Source organism: Mustela erminea, chromosome 4, assembly GCF_009829155.1.
Source record: "Mustela erminea isolate mMusErm1 chromosome 4, mMusErm1.Pri, whole genome shotgun sequence".
NCBI lineage: Eukaryota > Metazoa > Chordata > Mammalia > Carnivora > Mustelidae > Mustela > Mustela erminea.
In genome coordinates, this window is record NC_045617.1 from 85,045,781 (window position 1) to 85,073,452 (window position 27,672).

Below are 27,672 nucleotides of genomic sequence, written 5' to 3' on the forward strand. Positions count from 1 at the left end.
AGAAATTAGTCTTAGTGGTTAGGTACTTCCATGGAAGCACACAAGCAGAGTGTTGAAGTGTAATAACCATTGGAGACAGGATAGCAAAGTGGTTTGGAACAAGGACTCTAGGCCATATACCCTGGGTTCATGAGAGTAACTCTTCTTACTAGTTTTGTGTGATCTTTGGCAGTTCAGTTAACCTGTGCCTCGGGTTCCTCATCTTAAAAGACGGGTAATAGTAGTACCCACCTCATACCCTTGTTACAAAAGCTGAAAGAGTTAATATATGTACAGTAGTCTGCCTATGGCCTCCTTTCCACTGGTTCCCTTTCCACAGTTTCAGTTACTGGTAGTCATCTGCTGATCCTGAAGCAGATAATTCTACTTCCGATGGATCAGTGGAAAGTTAGTAGTAGCCTGAATCTACATCTTAATGCCTACATCATTCATTTCACTTCATCTCATCATGTAGGCATTTTTCATGTCATATTATCCTAGGAAAAAGACAGTATAATTTTGAGAGAGAAAGGGAGGCCACATTCACATAACATCTCTTATATTACTATAATTGTCCTATTATTGTTGTTAATCTCTAAGCTGTGCCTAATTTATAAATTGAACTTTATCATAGGTATGTATATATAGGGAAAAATATCGTATATATAGGGTTTGGTACTATTTGGTTTCAGGCATTCCCTGGGGGTCTTAGAATGTGTCTTCTGCAGATAAGAGGGAACTACTGTAAAAGCGTTTAGAAGATGTGGTACAAAGTAGGTGCTTTACGTTAGTACTTATAATTGCAGTTATAACTGAAGCTTAACTTAAGGAATCTCTTTTGTCATGGCCACCTCCTGTGATGGTTGCCTTAAAAATGAACTTGGACAAAAGGTTACTATATGATTCTCTTTGTTTGTATATATGACCTTCTTAAGGTGACAAAATTATAGAAATGGACGGCAGATTAGTGTTTGCCAAGGGTTGCCAGGGAGCAAGAGGGGAAAGAAGGAGGTAACTCTGGCTATAAAAGGGCAACTTGAGGGGCCCTTGTGGTGATGGATATAGGTTGACTGTATCCATAAGCTATATATAGCTTGGCTGTGTCAATATCAGTGTCCTGCTGGTGGCAGTGTACTAGAGTTTGACAGGATGTTACCATTGGAGAAAACTGGGTGAAAGATACATGAAATTTATTTGCATTATTTTTATAACTACATGTGAACCTATAATTAATTATCTCAAATAAAACAATTAATGATAAAAGGGAAATAGGCTTGAAGGATTCATGATAGAGAAAAGTTGGCAGTTAAAGTCATATATGTGTAGGAGCAGACAGAAACTAGTACTAAGGTTAATAAACATGATGGAAGGAAAAATTGGAACCAGTGGGATTGAAGAGAGGGAAAATATAAACAACACTTTATTTTCCTAAAAACCCACCACTGATGTTCTTCAAGTACCTTTGCTCCTGAGACTGTGAGAGGGTCTACTGGTTGATAAGAGTTTTAGTAAAGAGAAGAAGATAGACAAGTTAAATGCAGAAGGTACTGTGAAAAACAGGCTCCTTGGAAAAGAATTTGAAGATGACAGAAGTAAGCAAAAAACCATCTGTCTACATATATACAATATGTTTAAGTTCAAGAAATAACTTTTCTGACCTTTCTCTCTCCTGTTTAATCACCCGCCCAACAGAATTTTTTACTTCCACATTTTGTGTTCATAGCATTCTGTTCATATATTAATATGCCACTTAATCTGCAATAGATTTATTTGTATTTATGTCTTTCCGTTTGGATTGTGGCCTCCTCAAGGGAAGAGATCAGTACCATATACAGATTTCATTTGCCAGTTCAAAGCCCAGTGCCTGGCACACACTGGGCACTAGAGAAATAATTAATCAAATATTGGCTGTTTTCATGGCTCTGAACAGAGTGGTCATTAATCTTAAGGCCTAAATAGAGGAGATCGGATAAACTGAAAATATTATTGTACTTAATGAGATTCTGATTGTTTTTGTAAATGAATTTTCCTGGGCTTTTGTTTTATGGTTTTTAATCTGGTGAAATTTTTCCTTACGTGTAAAATAAGGAAGAGTTTTAAAAAGTTGAGTGATTTAGCGGTGAAGAGATGTCTTGTAGTAATAATTAGCAATGGTATAGTCAGTCAGGAAAAGAAGGGCAATCAGAAAAAGGCCAAGAAGCTATTGGAAAGGAAATGATTGGAGGAATGACTTGTGACCTCTGGTCCTAACTTTAGTCACAGGGAATGCCCTCTGTCTATAAGAAATCATTGGCTAAAGCACTTGGAGCTAGCTCATCTCCTAATGTTTGCCTAAACAGCCATTCTTTTCCCTGGCATGGGTGAACTATATTCTGATGTCCAGTATGTGGCAGGGGTGTGGTGGGAAAAGAGGAAGAGCATACTTCCCCTCTCTGCCAAAGTGCAGTACAAACTCGGCTGATTGATTACACAGTACTTACTTCTTTTTTTAACCTGTCCTCACTTGTGCCAACCCTGTAGCCATGTGGATCTGCCAGGTTCCTGCTGGAAGTGCTTAATTTCTGAATATGTAACAGAAGAGATACACAATGAAAAATCTCCTTTCTTCTAAGTTAAATTATACCATTAAAAACAGATAAGTAGACAAAGAATCTAGACTATGGTATATTCCACAGGAAAACTAACCAGGACTGTTCAAAAGTCTAGGACATTTGAAGGCAGGAACGAGCAGTGAAAGAAAACATACACTTTGAAGGGCGTACTGTCCTAGATTTAAAGGGACTTAGACATAAGATCCAAATGTAGCACATGAAACTTGATTGGACATGCCTTTGAGAACAATGGAGATCATTTGGATATGGACTGAATATTAGATGACATTGGGGAATTATTCTTGATTTTCTTAGGTGTGATATTTTGGTCATGGCAGGAAATGCCCTTGTATTAGATGTATGTATTAAGTGTTTTGTTATGTGCAAATTATTTTCATATGATTTTGGAGGGGAGCATAAATAACGGAGAGGAGAGAGAAAACAGTGTGGATGGGTTATTAACAGTTGTTGAACCTGAATGGAATGTGCACAGGTGTACCTTTTGAATTTTTCTGTGTGTTTGAAATTTTTCAAAATGAAAAGCTGTGTGAGAGCTGAATATTTTCCTCCCAAAGTTGGAAACAAGGTAAGCATGTCCTTTTCAACACTCCTGTTTAGCATTATGCTGGAAAGCCTAGCCAGCACAATAGGCAAGAAAAAGAAAGAAAAGGCATACAGAGTAGAAAGAACATTTGAGGGATAACTGCTTCCTTTGGAACTCTTGGGCTCTGGTGCCATGGTTTTATTTAATTGTTTCATGTAATGGAGATGTGCTCTCTTCACAGTGTATTAGCTTTTCCTAGTTGATCCATTGATGATTCATAAGCACTTTTTTTCTGGTATCAAGATGAGCCACCAAAATCAGCTTCCAGCTTCCTGTCCAGCAGGAATCAGAGGTGAAGGTGGGCTTTGGGGAAGTGAGAAAACGGATTCCAGTCTTTAAAACATGCCTTTGGAAAAACAAAACAAAACAAAACAAAAACATGCCTTTGGAGCTTGTGGGTAATCCTCTCCCACATGGGTACAAATTATCATGACTCATGACTTCCATGTGTTTTGCTGCTCTTTAAGCTATCTTCTAACCAAAAAAGTCCCTGCAGAAGCAGCTTTTGCATTGCTGTCATGACAAAATCAGACCATTAGATGATACAGTTACCCTCAAGAAGCTGTCTGATGCCATGTATCTGTTAGCAGATTGAGGACAGAGAACCCAAAAGTCCAGGTGCACTCCCACCCATAGTCAGCTCCACCCATCAGCTACCTCAGGTCTCCCGGTCTTGTGTTCTCAGCAGGGAGGAAGAGTCAGAGGTTTGTTTCCTGTCTTGAGGTTGTGATGGTGAGGGAGACCAACCTCAAGTATCTCTAATAGTAAAAGAGAGAGCCAGAGAAAATAACAGGGGGATGGGAGTGTAGCTGAATGGAGATTAGAGGGATTAATGCTTAAGAATAGTACTTCCTGGCAGTCTGAGAACAACTGACCTTTAAAATGGTTATGATAGAAGACCGCATCGCTGGTGTATTTCAAGCTACATTCATCTCCATGTCATGTATCAAGTATATATGAAGGCATTCCCCACAAAAGTTTAATCATCAACCCTTTCTGAACACTTGAACTTCTTTTTGGCCATGTTTTGATGTCCGTGTATTTAAAGATTTTATTTATTTTTATTTGAGAGAGAGAGTGAGAACATGAGAGAGGAGAAGGTCAGAGGGAGAAGCAGCCCAACGCGGAACTCGATCCTGGGACTCCGGGATCATGACCTGAGCCAAAGCAGTGCCTTAACCAACTGAGCCACCCAGGTGCCCCGATGTCCATGTATTTTTAACAGATGTGTCATTCCAGAATTGTTTTAGGGCCATTAGGAAAATAAGAAAGAAGGGGGAAATGCCAGTTGAACAAAGTGGGGAAACTGTCTAGTGGGTAATGATGAGTTGTGTTTTTTTTCCTCCTGAAGTCTCAGGAGAGGATGAATTTAATCCCTGCACACACTGAAAGCAAAGTATGAGAAACAGAAAGTACCTATAAAACATTTTTTTGGTCTGTTTTATCAATTTTTCCAGTGAGAGTGTGGTGTTTTTCATGGACAGAGGTTTTAGCAGCTTAAGCTCCTTTTAAATGGTCGAAGGAGAGGCAGCAGTGTGATGTGTGAGGGTTCATTAATTATTGCTCTTACTGATGTTTGCACAGGCTGTTGGGATCATAAATGTCAATCTGTCAAGACTGTGATAGGTTCTAAAAAAACTGATTGAGTGCCTCAAAAGCTGTCATGCAGCCTGAGATTAAATAGATTCATCTTTCTTTCTTACAGGTGAGGGAAGGTGTGGGTGAAGCGAATGAGGAAGGCTTCCCTCTCTTTGTTGCCACTTTGCTTCTCCCTTTCTCCTATTCTAAATTGTGAGTGTTGGGTTGTCCAGAAGGCTAAGAGCCTGCCTGAGATGTCAGAAGGCCACAGTTATGGTTAGCAGCCCAGGGTGTGTGCCTCCTGCCAGCTGCACAGTGATGGGAGATTAAGAGAGATTGGGATTCAACTCTGACAGGCCTGACACAATTTATTTGGAAATTTTCAGGAGAGAACATGAGTAATAAAGACAAGAACAGTGACAGTAAGGAACAAATGTGAATTTCTGTCAGAGACAAAACAGAATTTTAAAAGAAGTAGCTCTGTTTGTTGTCTCCAGTCAAGCTTTCCAGTTAAACTGTGTTCCTAAATTGAGAGTCTTACCACCGCTTTCTGCGATTGGCTAGGAAAGTACAATTAAAAGAGTTTCCCTCCTCAGAAGATGGGTGTTTTAAAAATCTCTGTACTTGTTTCTCTGTCACAAATTAAGCAGTGGTTACCTTCAAACCTAAGGAGCTGGTAGGTAAAGTACCTTATCTTAAGATTTTCCTTTGTCATGTGATCACATTATGATTCTTGATCAAACTTTTCTTAGACTTAGAAGATCTGATATGAGATCTCTCTCGTTCTGTTAAGCATAGGCAGAGGAAATGGGCAGCTGGTGAGTACCAAGAACTATGAACCCAGCATGGGGGTGTGGCAGCTCTTGTGTGGGTATATGCAGACTAGATTTATGCCCTCAAGAAAGAGCATACTGGGAAAAAATGTGCTTTGTTGGCCGTTTATAAAGGACCTTAATTAGAAGTCACTCTTAACTCCTGGGGTGGAAACAGTTTCTAGCTTGCCACTCCAGCTCCTCCTGCTGCTAATGAGCATGCTCCTTGCAAGGACGGGTTTCTTCTGACAGTTGAAGCTGCATGTAAGAGTTATTTCTGTTCACCTTTCTCTCCGTGTTTAACCCTTACTGCCCAAGTTCAGATTAAGCAAGTAGACTGTTGGGTGTTTCCCTCATTGTTGAGGAAATTGAAAATGCATCATGGCGACAGGAGTGATGTTTGTGGGCAAAAAGTGAATAATCAAAGTTTAATTTACTCAATTATGGAGAGTAGATGAGGATTCCTTTAGTGTTGACCATGTTTGGATCTTCTCTTTCTGGTAGTCTTTTTTTAAATTCACATAGAATTTATAATCAAATAGTTGAATTATTTAGTTCATTATTAAGCAATTAGATTCCCTGCCCTGGACATCTGTTTCTCTTATTTAGAGAGCTCACCACATGGCACAAAGTTTCATTAGGTAATTAGCACAGGAGATGTAAATTTCTTATGCAGACATGATGGTGATCCTGTAGACCACTATTTATTTCATTAGCTACTAATTAAAACACTAAGTTGACTTGTGAAAAAATGTTAGGAATGGTTTGCTTCTCCAAGAAGTTATATATAACACAGTCATCTTCCTGGATAGCAGCATGTGGTGTCCCCCCCCCCCCCCCAAGAAAAATGTGGCAAGGGAGCATTAGAAGGCACAGGGATTCCTTTCAATTTAATAGGCCATTGACTGAGTGAAGATTAAGTGGGCATATTCCAGAATGTAAAAGTCGTAGCTCTCTTAATGTCTAGGAACAGTTCCTTGATTCCAAAAAAAAATAACACATTCTGAACCACTTTTCATCTGTTTTGGTTTAGAATCATTGAGGACAGCTTCTCATAGTTCTGTCTTTCTATCCCTCGATGCCTTTGGTCTTAGACTTGTCCAGATGCCTAGACATTGACTTTTAGAGAACTGACTAGGGCTCAGTGGTCTTTTAGGATGACCAAGGCAGTGCACCTAGAATCTTAGCAGCAACATAAAACACCCTTAGGACCCATAATTTCTGGAATGTCATATACCTCCTGACTACCAGAACAAATAACTCAGAGTCTTAATATAAAATGTGGGATGAGGAAAGGGAAATTTCAGCATGAGATTAGAGTAGGAAATTAGAAATGGAAAACACAGGCCTCCTCTAACATTTGGGTTTCCCATCAAGTGGCTTGTTTGATAATGACCAGTGATGATTACAATTAATGACAAGTGATGTTTATGATTACATATATACGAATTCTGTTTCCCAATCTTAGGAATCCTACATTGAACAATATTTTCTGACATATCCCTCCAGTGCTTATTTGAAAATAGTTAGCTATGGATAGTATTGCCATGCTAAAAGGAACATGTTCTCCTTAGCAAAAGTTTGTTTAAAAATGGGGATGGATAGGGGCACCTGGGTGGCTCAGTGGGTTAAAGCCTCTGCCTTCAGCTCAGGTCATGATCCCACGGTCCTGGGATCGAGCCCCGCATCGGGCTCTCTGCTCAGCAGGGAGCCTGCTTCCTCCTCTCTCTCTCTGCCTGCCTCTCTGCCTACTTGTGATCTCTGTCTGTCAAATAAATAAAATCTTTTTTTAAAAAAATGGGGATGGATAGATAGCGCATTTGACAGTTTGGGACAGAGTCATATGGAAAACAGCTTTGAATATGACTCTGTATTTCCAGACACATGCTCTGTTCTATCAGATCGTGTTGTGAAGGAAAGGGTTAGGATCTGAGTGGTCCTCTTTTACATTAGAGGCATGTTGGCATCATGTCAAAAGCCGTCTGGATTTTAACAGTATTAATAATGCAGAGGTTTCAACAGCCTCCCCTTCTTGGTGTGGACTCCTCTCTCTCTTCACCCACCCCATGCCCCAGGGTTGGGAGATAATTTCTCTTATGGATGCTCCACATTTAGGACCTTGTCTCATAGCAGAGACTATTTTTTTTTTTTTGTTATGGCTCTTACTCTAGAATTTTCTCTCTCTCTCTCTTTTTTTTTAAAGTGTGTCTAAATAGAGCTATTAATACAAATTATGCCATTGCTGGTTTGTGAAAAAAGACCTCCCCCAGAGAGCACTCTAGCTCATATGAAGTGAATTCCTTTGGGCTGGTTGCTTTGTAATGATTTACATTTAGATTGTTGCTTGTTGCTGTTGTAGGGGAAGGGGCCCTGTCTGTGGCTGCCTCAGTCATCACACCGATTGGGTTTGGACAGCTTCGCTCAGCAGAGCTGGGAAATAGGCTGAACTTGCTTTCAATTGTTTTCATCAAAGGCCTTGTTTAGTTGGTTTGTATTGGGGGAAAATGTCATGTAGGACTGGAAGAACTAAATGAGATGAAAAATGAAGTTTACAATTGGTAAGAATGGTGTGTGCCTTCCGTAAGTCAGTGCACAGTGTGCTGGGCTGGTGGGGGGGGGGGGGCAGGGCTATTTGTATCTTCAGTGTCGGGGCAGTGAGTGTTCCCTAGTGACCTGCATCGTCTTCACACGGAGGGGCTGGGGAAGAGAGGTACAAAGCCTCCACTGAAATACATCCAACAGTGTGCTGCTTCTCACGAGGGCCACTTTAAGTAGAAAAATCAGAACTGCCTAGGAGAAGATTCATTCATCTGAGAAATATTTATTGAGTTGTAGGCAGATTATGAACAAAGCAGTGAAACTTCCTGCCCTGCAGAATTTTATATCCTCCGTGAGGATAATGTTAAAAGGTGCAGTCCTGTGGAGGAATAAAAGGGAGGAGTTGGGAGGAGGGTACATGCTAGGGGAAGGGAACATGAATAGTCTAGATAGGGTGAGCAGAGAAAAGGATGTTGAAAATGTGACTTAAAAAGACTTAAAAGAGGGACGCCTGGGTGGCTCAGTTGGTTGGACGACTGCCTTCGGCTCAGGTCATGATCCCGGAGTCCTGGGATCGAGTCCCACATCGGGCTCCCAGCTCCATGGGGAGTCTGCTTCGCTCTCTGACCACCTCCTCGCTCATGCTCTCTCTCACTGTCTCTCAAATAAATAAATAAAATCTTAAAAGACTTAAAAGAGATGAGATCCATGTAGATCTGGGTAACAAGTCCTAGACAATTGGAACAGAAGGTGCAAAGGCCCTGAGGTAGGAGACCATTAGGAGGCTAGTGTGGATGGAGTAGAGGGAAAGAACAGCAGCAGAGGTAAGAGAGCAGAGAGGAGGGCAAATCATGCAGGGCCTTGTGAGTGCTGTAGTAGATATTTGAACTTCTACTCTACAAAGGAGAGCTATAAAAGGGTTTTGAACAGGGAAGTGAAGTGATTCTAACTTGATTTTTAACAGGATCATTTGGCTCATTAGTTAAAAGGCTATTATATTAGGCTGGATGTGAGATAGTGGTAACTTGGACCAGGATGGTAGTGGTGGGAGGGTGAAAAGTGGTGGAATCTGGATCTATCTGTTTTGACAAAAATCATTTAGGAGACTCCTTCCAGAGAGGGTTTAGCACAAACCCCTTTGGAACCTTGGCAAGAGGTACATCTCAAGTATGCCACAGTGGCAGCGAGTCCAAGAATATGGAGTACTCTGTGCCATTCTTCTTCTTTTTTTTACCCCCTCGACAGCAGGAGTAATTTACAGCCTGCCTATGTCAGGAACTTTATTGCATTTTAGTTACTTTATTAAGGTTCTACACAATACGAGTTGTCACATGTTACCCCTTTCTCCACACACCAGTTTGGCACCAGCCAGGGTGGTTGTGCAGAGCGCTGCTTCTGTAGCACTCCACAGTGGAGGCCTTGGGACGGACAGCTTGCTTGTGAATAATCAAGGATGCTCCTTTACTCTGAATAAAATTGAAATAATTTTCAACAGCAGAACCTGATTTCATAGGTTTTGTTTTGTTACATTTAAGAGTAGAAACATGAATATTTTTGCTAGAAAAGATTTTGGATCACCCATCAAATACTGCATCGGGTACAGAATTGTGCTAATAAGCATGATGATGAAAAGAAATATTAGGCTTAATCCCTTTTCTAAACAATTATAGTCTACTTGAGGACAAGCAGATCTCTAAGAAGCAGTAAATAACCAATGCAAGCATTGAGCTGCCAGGGCCTGAAGAAGGGGCACAGACAAGAAGAGGATCCCAGATCCAGCTTGAATGGTCTCCTCAAAGCAACCCCTGTTTTTAAAAACAACAGCATAGTACTGATTTTTGTTGAGTCAGCCCACCTCCTCTCTAGCTCAGACCTTGCTTGTTATAAGTCTGCCCTACAGGTATGTGCTTGTCACAGTTTGTGCAGCATAAACCAGGCGAGGCAGGACTGGCTGTTGCTCACACAAGTCCAGTTCCTGAAAGAGGGCGTTAGAGTGGCTTGCAGTATATTATTAATTATCTGTGCTCAGCAGGCCAGGCACTAACCCTGACCCCCAAATGTGTTGTTTTGGTCAGATTCACAGTCTGAGAATGAGGCTTCACCAGTGAAACGGGCACGACTACTGGAGAATACCGAACGACCTGAGGAAACCAGCCGATCTAAACAGAAGAGTCGACGTCGGTGCTTCCAGTGCCAAACCAAACTGGAGCTGGTGCAGCAGGAATTGGGATCCTGCCGCTGCGGTAAGCATCGCCCCCAGTGGTGTGACTGGGATTTGTGTCCTTGACACCCTGCTCTAGCTATGGAAATTCTTCTCAAGAAGCTGAAGTCCTTCATTCTTCTGAGTGCCTCCCTGCAAGCCATGGGGCTGGAGCTTATCAAAACAGGAGTGAGGAAGTCTTCCTTCTAAATGCCCTTTATTTCCTCTCACGCCCACCAAAAACAAAAACAAAAACATTCCCGGTTCTCTTACACTTACTACTTTAGAGTTGCACTGTCACTGGTTACTGCTTTCAGCTTCTCCCTACCGTGTATTACTCTGGTTCCTGCTCATTGATGACTTACTTAGAAATTAACCAAACCAGTGAAATTCTCAGATATGTGTCATAAAATCCAGATATTAAATTAATTTTGAATGAGTATCTTAGTATGTAGAATAAATGGAAACTCTTCTCCCCCGATACCCTTTTAAGTGAAAGTTTGATTGGAAAATTATTTCTTGAACCATAATTCATTGTCGTTTAACCCCTTGAAATAGCTTTAAAGTAACACTCCTTCTGTGTTATCCAGTGTAATACTGGCTCTCCGAATTGCTGCCCAGGGATGTGTTTTAAAACTTTATGCCTGCCCACAGCAGAACAAAACTTAGTCCAATTCTTTCTCTTCCTTTGAACACATCATGTCCTATAGAAGCAAAATTGTGTAGCTGCATTATTTAGGCTGACTTAGTTTTCCTGTTTTTATTCCCTGATTTAACGCTTAGTATTATAAAATTGTTCTGTGGGACAGAGCTGTCATCAGGCAGATCTGGAAACGTGGCTCTCACACTGAGAATCCTATGTTCTTTGTCCTTAGGAGTAAGATTTAGAAGCCTCCTTTTCCCCTGGGACAGCCATAGACACCCTGCAGGTATTGATGCTGACAGGCAGGACTGGATGGTTCTCTCAGCAGCTGGAAAATCAGGAACTCAAAATCTCTCATCTCCCGAAGAGGCAGCCATTGCTTCTCCCATGCCTCAGTTATTTACCCTGTTGGAAATGAGAAGGAAAGGAAGATGTACCAGCTTCTCATGGAAGCAAAGTTGGAACCCCTGTTTCTGTCAAGACCAGCAATCTGTTTGTTGTAGCATGGGAAGTCCCCTGGACCAGTTTTTACTGTTTTAGCTTGGCATTTAGTTATCTTGTTAATTGCTTGTGTGGAAGTATAAAGAAGAAAGGTAGGAAAAAAGGTGGGAGGAGAGGCTCTCAGCAGCTTTGGTTGTGTTCATGGATGTGGCATGGCCCAAGAGAGCCCAGAACCTTATTCTTCAACTATGTTCTAATCAACCCTGCCAGATAATCTTAAACACTCGGTGAGATAGGGAAGGAATACTGTGGTCAGCTGAGCAAACTCTGGGGCATGGTGGCTAACCAGCCTTGCCCATATTGAAGGGTTTGTTTCATCTTTAAAGTCTGCAAGTGCTTGCTTTGGTCTTTGCACAAACCATTGGAGGGGGCTGGTTTCAGTGTTCAGTCTGTTATTAGTGTTGTGAAGCCCACTGACCATTTTGCCGGTTGCTTTTATAACACATGCCCTTGGTTGTTCCCAAATTAGAATCATGGGATTTTCCTGTACCTTACATTCTTGTTTCTTTCTTGGAAGTAATGGAATCCTGGGTATTACACAGGATTTGCCCTCATGGATCAAGCAGCTGATCCATTGTGTCGTTTGCCTCTGGCAGTGGCTGATGCCCTCCTGTCCTTGTCAGGCAGGGAGTGAGAATCACAGTTCAGCACTGAGAGATGCAAGGGTGGTGTAACCGGGCATGCCAGTATATGCTTCAGCTTTGATGCAAACCACCAAAGTGCCCATGGTCTTAAGCACCCAGCAGAATAAAATCTAGAAATACATGTTAGATGATTTCACGTGCTCCTAAGTGAAACCCAGTTGACTGTCGCTGGTAAGTTCAGATTATTCTACTGTGTTCTACACAGGAGGCTGGATTTCTAAAGTACCTGTTAGGTTTATCACAGACATGCATTCTTTTTAAACGATCTAACACATAATCCCTTGGTTTATGCCCAATTCTTAGGGTCTACTTACAGAGAGATTTGATTTTAATGCTGGGAAAAAAAGGCCTGAGCTTTTTGCAGTCTCTCCAGATGTAGCCTTCCTAGAGAGAGCAGGGAGTTCAGTTTGGCCCACTGAGACTGTTACACTTATGTGCCCAGAAAAATGACAGAGTCTGCTGCCACATTTTAAAAGATGAAGGACAGCAGTGGGAACTTACACCTCTGGGACAGATCTTTGACAAATAGCTCTTGTGTTCCTCCTGCCTGTCTGCTTGGCTCTCTCTAGGAAATGGGGAGTTGTGTCATTATTTCCTTGAGGATGCATGGAGTGTTGAAGAGACGTTGAACTGCCCTGAAAGATTTGGGACTGCAGTAGGCGGGGTATGGTAATTTACTATAGGAAGTATAGACTCGGGAAGGTAGTTTGAACTCAGAACACTTCTCCACTGCAGAAAATCTTTTTCTTAATATATATATTCACAATCTTTTTCCATTCCCCTTCCAGTCTGTACAGGTTATTAACTGCTGACAAGAAATTCACATCTCATAAATAATGCTTAAGAGCCATTGCTATATAAATTGAATGTGTTATGAATTGTGATGGGCCTTTTTGTAGCATTCGATGCCTAGAGCAGGAAGAACAGAGGATGTCATTTTCATTAATTTCTAATGAGGTGCCAATTAAAGACAGGGAAGACGCACCAAAGGGAAGAGTGGCCAAGCTCCCCTGAATCCTCCGCCTCAGGGCTGTCATCCAAACACTGCTAGCAAGCCTTCTCTAAAAATTCCATTAAATTACAGTCTCATCGAGAGCACACACAGACACATTCAGCTTGCCTTTGATCTTCAAAAGAGCAATTTGTAAGGCGAGTTTGAGCCTTCTCACATAGGGAACAGCTAGAGGTGATAGGAATTGTTAATTGCCAAGATACTCCATGGGCTTTCAATGAGGAGGTGAATTTTGAAGATGAATTCTCCTCTGCCTTGCTGTGACTAGGTAACCTTTAAATCAACAATACTAAAGTAACACCCTTTTCCTGTGAAATCTTTCAGGGTGCCAATTAGAAAAGGCGTGTGGTGAGGCTGGGCTGATAGCCTGCATCCCAGAGTATCTTCAACAGTTTAACTTCTCAAGATAGAAAACAGTTGCATAAAAATGGATTTATTTGTTTCATTTTCTACTCAGTAGGCAAATTGATCAGCTCATTCTCATTACAGGAGTTTTATCTCTGAAAATGCCACCTAGAGGATGTTCTGAAATCTGGCCATCCTCATCAGATCTGGGCTGCATTCACAGCCATGTGAAGGCTGTGTTCTCCAAGCCGATCTTGTATGAAACACGCAGCATGGCTTCGTAATCGCTGTGCCTTGCTATCCAGAACCACAGAATTAATTTTTAAATACCAGTCTAAGAGCTTGCATAAGTTATCACCTGTTTTTAGTTGAGTGTGACTTAAACTCTAAGCTGATATGCTCCCTTTTCGGACAGCAGTGCTTTTACTAACAACCTAAGTAATCTGGCTTCCTTTTCATGCTTTCAAAATAAATTTTATGTTCACTTTAGAAACTCAGGAGAGATGCTTTCGCCCTTCAGAGTAGTTTCTCTTCTCCAGGTGCCTCAGTGGTCATTTTTTGCATTCTCATTCATTGTTGAACTGAATTCTTCAAGCATTTATTGAGATGGGACTATGCATGAAGCATTTTGCTAGGTTTTGTGGGGAATATAGGATCTAGAAATATGGAATGTAGGAACTCATAGTCTGGGTCAATGGTTTCAAATTGGAGTGGGCATCAGGACCGTATGGAAGGTGTGGCAAAACACAGATTTCTGCCCTCCCGCCTTCCAGTAGGCCCGTGCATGTTTAACAACTTTCTTCATGATTATATTCAGATTATTTATCCCCAGACAGACTACTCTGAAGTCATGTGCCCTTCTCAGGGCTTCCCCTCATTGTAGATGTTAATTTTAATTCACTCACCCAAGTCAGAGTGTTGTCCAGTTTCCCCATTCTGTAGTTATTGTTTTGACCGTGTAGCTAGTGAGCATTCTTTGGGAAAACAGTTTATGACCATGTCACAATCCTGCTCATCATCAAACATGTCTCCTAAATTTAGGATCCATTGATGATTCTTGCCAGAACCAGTCTTTACTCTGATGACTGCAGAATGATAATCTTTCTAACTCCAGCCCCCCTACTACATTTCTCATTTGGCATTCAGTGTTCTTTTGTGAGGACCCTTCTCCCCCATTTATTTATCTATTATTATTATGGGCTCATGGGCTTTTTATATTTTTTTCAGTGGTTTGTAATTCATTACTGTACTTAATTATTATGGTAGTCAAATTGCTCCCAGAGCGTTTTCTTACTCCATGGCATAATAAGATATGTTATGGGGGTACCTGGGTGGCACAGTCAGTTAAACATCCGACTCTTGGTTTTGGCTTAGGTCATGATCTCTGAGGATCCTGAGATTGCGCCCCAAGTCGGGCTCTATGCTCAGTGTGGAGTCTGCTAAAGACTCTTTCTCCCTCTGCCCCTCCCTCCCCCTTTGTTACACTCTCACTCTCTCTCTCAAAAAAATCAGTCTTAAAAAAAAAAAAAAAAGATGTGTTCTGAATACATCTGGTACTTATCCTATGGCCAGGCCTGCAATCAGCCATTTTTCTAGTGATCTCTGAGGTGACTTTAATATGCATTCCAAGAGGGATTTGCTGGGCCTGTGAGGAAGGCAGATACGTGGCATGAAACAGCTGGCATTCAGGGCGGCCTACCATAAGAGTTTTAACTGAGGTATAAGCCATGTGTTATAGGACTACGGGGAGCAAGAAATTAATTTCAACTATAGAAGACTCTGGGTAGGCTGCAGTAATTGGGGCTTTAAAGGAAGAGTGGGATTTAGATGTGTGGAAAGAGGGACTACCTGTGCAAAGATGGTTTTCTGAAGGTGACCCCTGTGCAGCTGGATTAGGGTTGACTACTAACAAGGGACGGTAGGAATTCAGACTCCAGGCTGTAGGGTTTGGATGTTGGTTTGCACTGAGGCGCTGTCATTGGTTTTGAATATGGTCAACAGGATCTAATAGGACTTTTTTTTTTCCTTTCTTAATTAAGCACAGAGGAAAGCCCAGGAGGCTAACGAATCTTTTTTTTTTTTTTAAAGATTTTATTTATTTATTTGACAGAGAGAAATCACAAGTAGATGGAGAGGCAGGCAGAGAGAGAGGGAAGCAGGCTCCCTGCTGAGCAGAGAGCCCGATGCGGGACTCGATCCCAGGACCCTGAGATCATGACCTGAGCCGAAGGCAGCGGCTTAACCCACTGAGCCACCCAGGCGCCCGAGGCTAACGAATCTTTTTCAGAGGAATGGTCTAGGACAAATGTGAACTAAGTAAGTGAAAAGGAAATGGGCCTGTTTCACAGCCATCCCTGCCACTACAGAGGACTGCACAGCAAGTGAATAGTGATACCCTAAGGTTCCAGAGTGGGGCAAGGAACTGTGGTAACTGTGAGGTGTGTTGGTGACAAGAAATTACCAGGCTGGTCCATTTCACCAGCACCAGAGATCACCTGAGATTAATCCATGTGTCTGTGCCTTTGCTTAAACTCTCATCCACATGTGGCTTGAGCCTGTCAGGAAGATTTGGCATTCTACACTTTGTCTCTAAAAGAAAATTTGGCTGTCTGTGTTCTTTTAAAGGCTTTATTCCATTACAGAGTTCTAGCCTGGATCCATCAGGAAACCTTGCTATCCTGGGAAACACCTGAGATCTTTTATCATGCCGAGATTGGTTTGGTTGGTTCATTATTATCATTACTGCCGTTGAGTGGTGAGTTCATGCTCTGCCATGTGTTAATAGAGAGAGTGTGTGGTCACCAAGACCCCAGCCCTTTAGGATCCTGTTCTATGCTAAATCTGGCAATGAAAAGCTAAAGTTTTTCCGTTACTTGTAAGACTGCAGCTGAGTATGTATTATCTATGGCTCAAGAGAAGGAGGTGTCCTGTCCATTTTCCCAACAGCAAAAAACGACAACAAAAAACCTTTGATGGGAATTATTGTATATGTGAGAGCTAAGGGTAGTTGGAAATCTTGAGAAATAGTCTGAGAAAATTTTCTGCCTTTGCTACTTTCTTACTTTCATTCTCACTATACTTTTACCTAAACAAAAGTATGCTATCTATATTCCCCATTTAATCTTTAATGTATAAAAGTTCTAGTCTAAAACCAAACAGATGAGTCCCACTTCTGCTCCTCTGTAAATTGCGCATTGAGATGTTAGAGCAAAACAAATCAAGCCTTTTACTGAACACTGACTCTATGTATTTAGCCCATTAGTTCAGCAGTGTCTCAGAGATCCAGCCTACCATATGTCTGCTGAAAAGGCTATAGAGAGAAGTCAGAAACTTGAAGAGCTCCCCTCCCCAGCAAAGGAGCATCAAAGACTGAACTTTTAAAAGACCACATATGCAGAGCATATCTGCTGAAGCCTGTGTCACATTCTTACCCTATTGGAAGGTGAGCCAGGAGACCCTTGTCCCATAGAGTGAAATAATTTTCTGTCTGGATAGCAAATTTCCAGCTATCCGTCTGTAGTCTAATCTTAGCATCAATAACAGCACAATAATTTTATCAAAGCTGTTTGGATAAGTTACCCTGCTAAAATACTTCTTTATGGGGAGAAAAGGATCATCACAAAAGGGAATGAGTTATTGATGTCTTTTGTTTTAGCTCCAAGAATAAATAGTTTTAGTTCTTTGTCCAGTAAAGTGTGCATGGTGTTTTTTTTTTAAGCAGATTTTTTGGGATAGAATTTGTATACCATATTTACCTGTTTTACAGTTCAGTGAGTTTTGGTAAATTTAAATTGTACAGCTCTCACTAAAATCAGAGTTTAGAATGTGTTAAATCACCTCTAAATCTTCCCTTGTGTCCCTTTCTAGTCGGTCCCTACAGTCCCCTTCCCAGCCTCAAGGCAACCACTGACTGATCTGTTTTGGTATAATTTTGCCTTTTCTAGAATTTTAATACTATGGATTCATACAGTGTACACACACACACACACACACACACACACACACACACACACACACACACAGTCTTGTCTGTGTAAGTAGCATGTTTCTGAGATTGATCCACAATGTTACATATTAGTAGTTCATTCCTCTTTAATGTTGAGTAGTATTTCATTGTATGGGTAATATCACATTAGTTTATCCATTTGCCAGTGGACATACATTTAGATTGTTGCCAGTTGGGGGATATTTTGAATAAAGCTGCTGTAAATTATTCATACACAGGTTTTTGTGTAGAGATATGTTGTAATTCCTCTTAGGTAGATATAGAAGTGAAACTGCCAGGTTGAATGACCAGTGTACATTCTGCATTTTAAGAAAATTCTGTTAGCAGTATATTAGGGTTCTAGTTTCCCCATAATTTGTTAGTATTTAATATTGTCATTTATTTAACTTTACCTCTCCTGGTGGTATATTAATTTCCCATCAGGCATTTCCCAGATGACTGATGTTAAGTGTCTTTTTCATAAGTTTTTCTGGTCATTCATATCTTACTTCATCAAGAGTCCATACTTAAATATTCATTGTTTGTTAAATTTATTCCCAGTATTTTAATTTTTTGAAGCTGTTGTGAACAGAAGTTTTTATATTTATTTGCAGATTGTTCTTTTCTGTCCCTTCAAAACACAGTTTTCTCGTATGTTTTTTTTTATTCTGCAGCTTTGCTAACTCACTTATTAGCACTAGATTCCTTAGGATTATCTACATCCATGATCATGTCATTGCATATAAAGACAGTTTAGTGCCTTTTCAGTCTTTATGCCTATCATTTCTTTTTCTTGAATCATTGCACTGGCTACGACCTCTACCACAATGTTGAATAGAAGTGTTGAGAATGAATCTCCTTGCCTCTTCCCTGATCTTTGGTAAAATTTCATCTTTTACAACTAAGTATGATTTAGCTGTATATTTTTAAAGTTTTATTTATTTATTTTTGGTAATCTCTACACCCAGTGTGGGGCTCAGACTCAGAGAATTGCATATTCTTCCACCTAAGCCATCCAGGCATCCCATCTGCTCTAGTTTTTTTGTTTTTGTTTTTGTTTTTAAGAGCTGTTCCCCACCTCTGCTCCTTGACAAATCTTAATGGTTGTAGCTATTGAGTGCATTCTAGGAAAACAGTAAATGTTCAAATACATTCCCTCAAAACAGATGATATAGCCCAGGGTGAGCTACCATGTGGCCTAAAAAAGATCAGCAAAACTGTATTTTAAAAAAAGTTTTACCATGTCTTGAATTCATTTCTGTCTATAGTTGAAGCATATTCCCTTTGCGCATGGTTCTCTATAACATGTCTATCCATTTTTAATGGGGAAAGCCTGCGACCTGAGATTATTTTTCTTTTCATTAAGCCGGTGTCGTAACAGACACCCAAGTTGCTATAGGTTACTCTGACCCAAGGTAGTAAAAGCAAACCACTCTTGAGAGATGCTTAGAAATGCTTTGCTTGTATTAAATGTTTTTACCAACAAGGCACAGTCACAAAAATTTGTGTGTAAATATATACTGGTAGCACATACCACCAGGATTAGAAGCCTTAGCAGTAATTTCATCCAACCCCACTTTTTTTCAATAAATGAGGAAATGGAGATTGGAAAGGTTGCCACTGGCCTCACATTATACCTGTGATAATGCAGACATTATACCTGTTTGCAAAATCCTGGTATTTCAGGATTGCAGCCTTTGATATTCGAAAGCTCGGGGACTGAAGAGATTGCCCAATATGAGGGCTCACAGCAGTGTCCCTCCCATCACGAGGTCTTGGGCCTTCCTAACTACAGCTCTTCATCATGCATCCTGGATGTCTGCTTGTCCCCACTGAATCTCACTTGTGTCTTCTGAAGTACCGAGAAGATTTCTTGGTCTTTCCTTCGAGTTAATACACCTGACTGTTTTTGCTTTCTCTTAGTTTGGCCTCCAAAACCTTGCTCAGGACTCAGGACTCCTTGCAGCAGAATGTCGCCAAATTAGACTGTTGGTGTAGTAGAGATAAATAAAGTAGCACTTACTTATTTTTGAAGATTTTACTTATTTGAGAAAGAGAGCATGCGCATGAGCAGGGTGGGAGGAGCCAAGGGAGAAGGAGAAGCAGACTCCCAGCTGAGCAGGGAGCCTGATAACAGGGTTCAAGCCCAGGACCCTGGAATCATGAGCTGAGCTGAAGGCAGATGCTTAACCGACTGAGCCACCCAGGTGCCCCTAAAGTAGTATTTAGTCAAAATAAGAGGATTTAAAATTTTTTTCCTTCAGATCCATGACAAATTGTTCACAACGTTCTGCCAAAGAAATGCCCTTTCCAAGGCCTTTAATGTACATAGTTAAATTCACTTGTGTTCAGTACACTGTATGCAGATACATACTCGTAGACACTTCCAGTCTTCTGAGTAGATTCTTACTAAGGTTCCCTCATGAGCAGGGCTTCTGGATAAATGTGGGCCTCAGACCGGCATTGCCCAATCCCTGGATAGAAGGGGGAGCTTCTTTAGAAAGTAGAAGTGCAGTTGCTCAGGTAACTATAATATACCTCAGTGTTTGATACACTGTCTGTATACCTAATAGCTCATTTTCCCCCCATAGGAAATGGAAAGGTAATTTAAGACCAAATATAATTACTGTACATATCAAGTAAGGTGATCCACATCATAGAGTCTTTATATCAGATCTAGTTAGCTCCATACTCTTTTTCTTTCTTTCATATGCCTTCCTCCCATGATCTCCTTTCTCCTGCTAGATTCTAAAATCCTCAAGGGTCGGGCCTATGTGTTATTCTGTAGTTTCCCACTGCCCTTAATAGAGTGTGTGGCCTATGGTGGTGCCCAGACAGTGCTAAGTAATAATACACAAGAAAAATTGGAAGTCACAGAAATGTGGTGCTCTGGTGAGCCTACTGGTTATCTTTAGGGGAAAGCCCTTTTGTAGTAGTATTTGAAGGCAGGCCCAAGTGGGTGAATGGGAGAATGTCTGGGCCAGTCTCCATGTATATTCATGAAGCCAGGGTACATGTGCAACCTGAGGGTTTCCCAATGGAATATTTGGCCAAAGGAATAAGTTGTAGGTAGGAAACCTTAGCATTATTTATTGTTACATAATTTTATCTGCCTTGAATTTTTTTGGTACGGGGTGGAAAGCAGACAAGTCGTATATACTATCAGATAGGGTAGTGTTGCCTACTTGGTCTAATTTAAAATATTTGATAAGCTTATGGTTTAATTAAATACTCAACTTTGGGGATGAATGTGTTTGAATAAAACCTGTGCTTCATCTTACACATGAATAAGATAAGCGCTTTGGAGGTCACAGAGATACAGATCCCTATAGAGAACTACACCATTGTCTCATTCCTGCCTAACCTGTCACTCTGGCATAGAATCCAAGTACTTAAGTAACTTAGAAGTTATCCATCTGGTGCCACTCCAGCCCCACCCCCCCAAACTGACACAGACACCGCATAGGCACATAATCCAGCTGCCGCGCACATCTTCAGCCCAGAGGGAGTGTGGTGTGTCTTATTGCCAGGCCGCTTAGATTGCCTAGTGCTTCAACTGCTGACCCAAAGCCAGCCTCCTCATAGAACATGCCTTATTCCTCCTTACTCTGCCCTTCAGAGTCACGTGTCACAAATCATCTTTGAGAAAGCCTGCTCTTCAGATATTTGAACATGGGATGTTGGCTTTCCAGCACTTTGTTCCTCCAGTAGCAAGTCTGTCTATAGGGACTAAAGAACTGCTGTGGGACATCGGGGACTAGAGTGGGTATAGGAATGCCAGAGTGGGCTCAGAGTCTCCACGGTCTTCCTTATGGGGCCCTCACAAAATCTGGGTATCTTTTTAAACAAAAACCCTTCTCTCTAAACTGCTAAAAAGTCTCTCTTGTGAAGTCCATGGTTGACCTCTGTTGCTGTACTTTGCAGAACATGCTAAAACTGTCTGTTCTTCTAGACCATAAGTACTGGAGGACAGGGGTCATATAGTGTTCTTTGGTGGCTCCTACCGTAGTAGAAGTGCAGTCATGCCTAGTAAATGTTTGAGTTGAATGAGTGAACTCTGCAGTTGTGATCCTCTGGGTGAAGGAAAAAGAAGAGCTTTTTCTTTTATTAAAAAGATTTGAGAGAAGGTGAGCACGAGGCGGGGAGAGGGGTGCAGAGGCAGAGGGAGAAGACTCTCCACTGAGCAGGGAGCCTGACATGATGCTCCATCCCAGGATTCTGAGATCATGACCTGAGCCAAAGGCAGATACTTAACTGACTGAGCCACCCAGACGCCCCGGAGAAAGGACAGCTTTATCGAGTACCTGCTATGTACTGAATGCCTGCTTCTGTGTTAAATCACTTGACCCTGATAAAAGCTTTGTTGTAAAGTGGTACTACATTTTTATAGCAAGAGAAAATAAGCTTTGAGGTTGAGTAACTTAGAAATACTAAGGGAGCACCTGGCATGCAAGCCCAGATTTGTTGAGCTCCCAGGATCCTGCGCTGTTTGTGTCCCCCTGCTGGCCCAGGCGTTCTGAGCAGTGAGGAAGTAGCAGCCCGAGTTACCTTTATTTTCAACCATATAGATCTTAGCCCATTTATTAAGCACTCCCCCAGTTCAGAGATGAACAATGGATGGTACAAATGTAGGCAGCCTACTATGTGAGAACCTCTTGAGATGGTGTTAATGAGTCATCCCAGTGCACTGTTTTTCAGTGGTGTTCCATGGACTACTTGTCCCTGCATCTAGATAAGATGCTTCTGGAGGACAGGGTCTATAGTGTTGCCACCTTTTTGTCTCCCACTGTGCCTGGGTAATTATGAGACACGGTGGCACTTAATTCTTGTTGATGTGGATGTTCCATTTTCTCCTGAGTGCTAATTCATGTTCTCATTTTCCTTGAAAACTTACCTCCTCCAGGATACCTTATGCAGTTGACCTCTCCTCAGTGCCCCCGATTTATTGCACATAGCTGGGTTGTATTGATTTTATTTGCAGTTGATTTCTTGCTTTGCTGCTTGTGTCCTTCAGCTGTTTTCCTCTCTGCACATCTCCAGCTGTCTTTCAAGGCAGGAACTTGTGACTTCTTCCTTTTCTTTTTCCTCCACCCAGCCCCTAGAATAGAGCTCTGTAAACAGTGCACAAATGACCAATAAATACTTTTGACTCCTTGAGCCTGATAGCTTCTTTTCCTTGCTGGATTGACAGCCTAACACTAGAGCCTGAATCCTTTATTTATTAGAGGAGATTTCTATAGCACCTTTCCTCTGAAGAGATCAATATCAGTGGAGTTTGTTTCTGCTTCTGGAAAGTGCTTTTACCTAAGCAGACCAAGTCTTTGATAAGATAGTCCTTACTCCTCAGCTTGTGGGCCCTGGAGATACAGACTCTAAGAAAGCCTTACCACTTCAAGTTTTGCTATCGTGTTGCTGGCAATGAGCCTGAATAAGACTGTGACAAATAGCCACACAAGCTTTGTGGCGTTGGTTGATACTGTAGCCAGTGTTCTCAAAAGAAAATCTGCGTTTGGGGGGCATTATCATTGACTGAAAGGCAGATACGGAGAAGTCCACCTTAGCACACAGTTCATCTGCCCACTAACCAGAGTCCCATCACAGTGTTTGTGGGTTGTAAGCTCTCAGACAGTGCGTGATGTCACCAGAACTGTTCAGTCTCTGAAACTCAGTGCCATGAGGGAGAGTGTCCGTGGGACAGGGCCCATGAAGTGCATGAGACCCAGAGACTGCAAACACACAAGTGCTAGATAGTCAGAGAGTAAGTGCTGAGGGAAGGCGCTGTCAAGCTGATGGAAGAAGAGCTATCACACTGCAGGTGGGAGTAGTCTAGACTCACTGTGAAGTGTTGGAACAGAGTTCACTGTCCAGAGATTGGAAAGGGTGGATGAGTCAACCCTATAATTCACTGGAGAAGTGCCTAAAATAATTGGGTCAGCTGGCTTCTCCAGGAAATAGTTCACCTTTCCACAGACATTATTCCCATCCTGGTCCAGAGTTAGGCGGAATCGAGTAGGAGATGAAGTCCTCTCCCGCGTGCTTTGCAGACTGATGAGAGGTGCGCACGTGGAAGCCGCCCAGTGTGGATACTCGCCACCATCACCAAGCCTTTCTTTACGCCGGCAGGCTACATCTTCTGCTGTCAGAGTAGGTGTCAGGGCAGCCACAGCTACTGGGGCACCCCGAGAGACAGAAGAGCTGGGGAAAGGTGTTGGAGAGAAAGTGGAAGGAAACGAAGTGGAGAAGGACTAGAGGGCAGAAATGGAGGTGTGATGGGTGCAGGAAGTCAGCCGGCATTTGCTCAAGGGGTAGTGTGAGCTTGGGAGGGTGCCCCTGCTTCTTTCTTTCTTCCTGAGATTTGAAGGATGTTCTCCTTCTGTGTTGTCACCTGTGGAGTTGAGAGATAGAGCCGCCCATCTGTCTAGTTGATTCTCAGCCCACAACGCAGTGCCTGGAACATTGTTGGAAGGAGGAGATGACAAGGAGTGTCCCTCTTTGCTCTGGGTGCCTCCTAGTCCATGATCATGGGGCCTCACCAGTTCTTGTACCTGCTGAAATATGCAGTATCATGGTGGGTGACTGGGAGGCAGCTGGCACTGGCCTGTGTGGCTCTCTTATGTGGCATATAGCCAGGCCCCCTTCAGTTATGCTGGCGAGTTCTCCACAGCAGTGTTCGGGGCCTGCAGAGGCACAGGGACAAGCATGTTGTGCAGATGTTAGATGTACCCTATGACCAAAATTTTTTAAATAACAGTCAAGATATTGCTTGGATGCAGATGGATTGTTCTTGGGCCGTAGAGTGGGAGGTAGCAGGCAGTGGCTGCCGCTTTTGAAGACATCCCTGTGGGTAATGGCAGCCTTGTCTTTTGGCAGCCCGCTTGTGCCTTGAGGCACTGAGCCAGTCTCTTCCTCACGGGATTATGCTGTCTAGCAGCAGGCCACTCCACACACTCACATGCTCCTCTTCTTGAACCATGTCTGCCCCAAGGTCCCTGGGAGATAGAAGCTCTGCATCAGCACACCACAGGGTCTGTGCATCCTTGTGATTAAGATATGGGATGATGTGTGCTCTCTAGAGCGGCACACTGCAGTGTTACAGGTGTACCTGGGAAGGGAAGGTTTCCAGATTTACAGGTAAAAGGGCCAGGTTTGTGTTAATGCTCTTGTATCAGTTAAACAGCTCTTCCTTTGAACTAGATTGTTAGCTCAGGATTAATTTTCCACGGAATCTGGAGTAATTGACCAAAATGCTGGGGTGGAGTAGGAAATGAGTATCAGTGGGAATTTGGGTGATGATGTTCAGTTCTTCATTATCTGTACTGAGCTCATTTGTGCTCATGAGTTACAGCAAAGTTTTAACTCTAGGAGAGCATCCCATGGCATCTTGGACATTTCTGGGTTGCCTCTCAGAGTGAGCTCAGGGAGTATAGGCTAATATTAATAATGGCAATAGAAAAGCATAATTAGGAAAGTAAACCTGCTACTGCAAACAGAATATCCAAAGCCAGACAATAATAGTTTCAGATTGTGCTCACTGTGCTTCTATTCACCCAAGTAATTGGAGATAGAATGTGTGATGGTGTTCCTCTCTCCAGGAGTGGTAGGGAGGGGCAAAGTTACCAGCATTATATTCTTTTATTGCTAGAAGTAATTTTCTTCTGTTTTTAATGAGTCGGATGTTGACTCAAATTATTTATTTATTCAGTTTACTTACGTGAGTTCTAGAGGAAAAGCAGGGAATAAAATTGACAAAGCCCCTGACCTCATGGTGCTTTTATTCTTTGGGGGAGAGTTGCAATAAACAAGGAAACAGATAAATGAGATACTTCCTGATGGGAGTAAGTGCTCTGGTATAACAGGATGGCAGAATGAGAAGGGCAAGTGGCAGTGGGGGTGGTGGGAAGGCTAGCATCTGGAGGAGGTGAAAGCTGAGCTGATACAGAAAAGCTAGGAGAACTATTCAGATAACTAGGAGGAAAGTGCCCCAGATCAAGAGAACAGCAGCAAAATGGCCTGAGGCAGGAACAACTGGGCAGATTGGGACCAGAAAGGTGGCCCCTGTGGTTGAAGTAGAGTGCGTGAGGAGAAGCAGTCAGGACTAGAAGGGGGGACAAGTAGGCCTTTGTAAGGACTTAGAATTTTACTCTGAAAGTAGTGGGAAGGCATTGAAGGGTTTTAGGCAAAGGAGTGGTGTGATCTGATTTACATTTTGTATTACATTTCTGTCCCTCTGGGAGATAAACATAATGCTTGTGCATAGACTGTCAAGAATACATAAGAACTGGTAGTAGTGGTAGCTTTGCCTCTGGGGAGGGTAACTAAGAGAATGGGATGAGAGACTAACTTTTTGCTGAATATTATTTCATGCAAATTGAATTTCTGTTATATTCATGTATTACCTATTCAAACAGGAATTAATTAACAAATATTTAAAAAGTACATCTCAAGTCAGTTACCAAGAAAGAAAAGAAAAGAAATCCCTTTAACTGCTCTGAAAGAGAAGGCTTGGAGGGCAGCAAAGGAAGAAGAGGGCAACTCGTTGTGGGCTCTTGCTAACCATGGTGGAGATTTGGTCTCACTCCATCCCAGCCCTGCTGGCCTTTGTTCTCTTCCTTCAGCATGCTGTACTCATTCTTCCCACAGGACCTTTGCTGTCAGATGATGGAGAGAAGCAGAGCAGATTCAGAACATCATTTAGAGATAAATCCAATGAGACTACTAAAAGTTGGTGTGAGGAGTAAGGGAATGAGGAATCAAGGAGTCCTGGTTGAGCAGCTATGTGGATGTGCCATCATTCACAGATGAAGGGAAGATTAGGAGACCAGCCAATAAGGGAATCAAGAGGATTAAAAGTTCTATTTTGAACGTTATAGTTGAGATTCCTGTTAACCAGTCTAGTTGAGTGTTTTTTTCAAGGAGTACGTTGGATATGGGAGTTTAGAGGAAGAATCTGTGGTTGAAATCTAAATTCCAGATGCATCAGTATTTAGACTATTCTTGAAGATTTGGGTCTGGATGAGATTTACTTAAAAGGAAATGTGAAAGTGTAAGAGTATTACTTTCTCTGGTGGTTTCAGAAGGGAGGCCAGTAAAGGATTCCAGGTTGCTGCAACGGGCAAGGTGGAAGGAAGATCAGGAATATTCCAGAATACTACAGAAGCTGAGGGGAGGATCCTATAAGAGAGGGAGAGGAGACACATGCTATTGAGAGAGGTGAGGGTGAGAAGATGGGATTTGGCCACTTGACCTCTTGACAGGCTTTTACTTATCCCCAGAGGTACCAAAAACAGTCTGTCTGTAACTAACCTCTCCATCATTCAGTCGAAATATTCTGAGTGAACCACCCACTGTTCGAGGCATTAAATTATAGAAGTATGGTCCTTGCTTTCATGAAACCTAGACAGGAAAATAAGTTAAATGAAAATTACACACAAATGATACCTACAATTATAGTTATGACCAGTGCTTCAAGGAAAAGTCCAGGATGCCATGAACAGTGGATAATAGGGCCCAAGACTAGTCTGAAGGTCTAGGATGGTCTTCCAGAGGAAAAGCCATTGAAGCCGAAGAAGCCAGAATTTGGTTAGGGCAGTGTGTCTAGAACATAAGAGTACAGGGGGCAGGGCTGAAAGGCATGAGAGTGAGCGAAGGTGGTGAAATTGACTTTCCTTCTTGGGAAACCATTAAAGGGTTTAAATAAGAGTGTGATTATCAGAGATGGGGGTGTGTGGAATCACTGTGGCTCCTGTGAGCAGGATGGATTTGAGGTCGTCAGCCACCCAGAGAAGGCTGTTGTAGTAGCCCTGGTGAGGGATACTGGTGGCTTTGACTGGGTGGCAGTGATAGAGATGGAAGGAAGAGAAGGAATTTGATTTTTGGAAATAGGATCCACAGGACTTGGTAGTTGAAAAATGAGGAAGATATCAGTGATGACCTAGTCTTCTGTCATGAGTGACTGGCAGCAGGGTGAGCCCATTCTTTTAGTAGAGTGGGGGACACTGAAAGAGAAACAAATTGCTGAAGAAGTAGCAAGTATTCCATTTTGGATGCCTTAAGTCTAAGGTATCCAAGATATCCAGTAGATAAGGGGATCCAGAGGCATAGAGCTCCAAAGAGAGAGGTCTGGAGCAGAGAGAGAAATTTCAAAGTTGTTGGCATGTATGGTTAGGGCTTTAAACCCTGGGACAAGTATGGGGTGAGACAAAAAGAGAGTCCAGCACTGAATAATTCTAACACTAGTGCA

The 27,672-nt window shown here is 42.1% G+C and overlaps 1 protein-coding gene across 2 annotated transcripts in view; it reads left to right on the plus strand.

The window, feature by feature from the left end:
* ZFAND3 (zinc finger AN1-type containing 3) overlaps positions 1-27,672 on the plus strand; it is a 337,147-nt gene that overhangs the window by 297,707 nt on the left and 11,768 nt on the right. For both annotated transcript variants that reach the window (XM_032339812.1, XM_032339813.1), the window contains exon 5: positions 10,178-10,345. In XM_032339812.1, the coding sequence (XP_032195703.1) occupies positions 10,178-10,345 (168 nt within the window). The remainder of the gene's footprint in view (positions 1-10,177; positions 10,346-27,672) is intronic.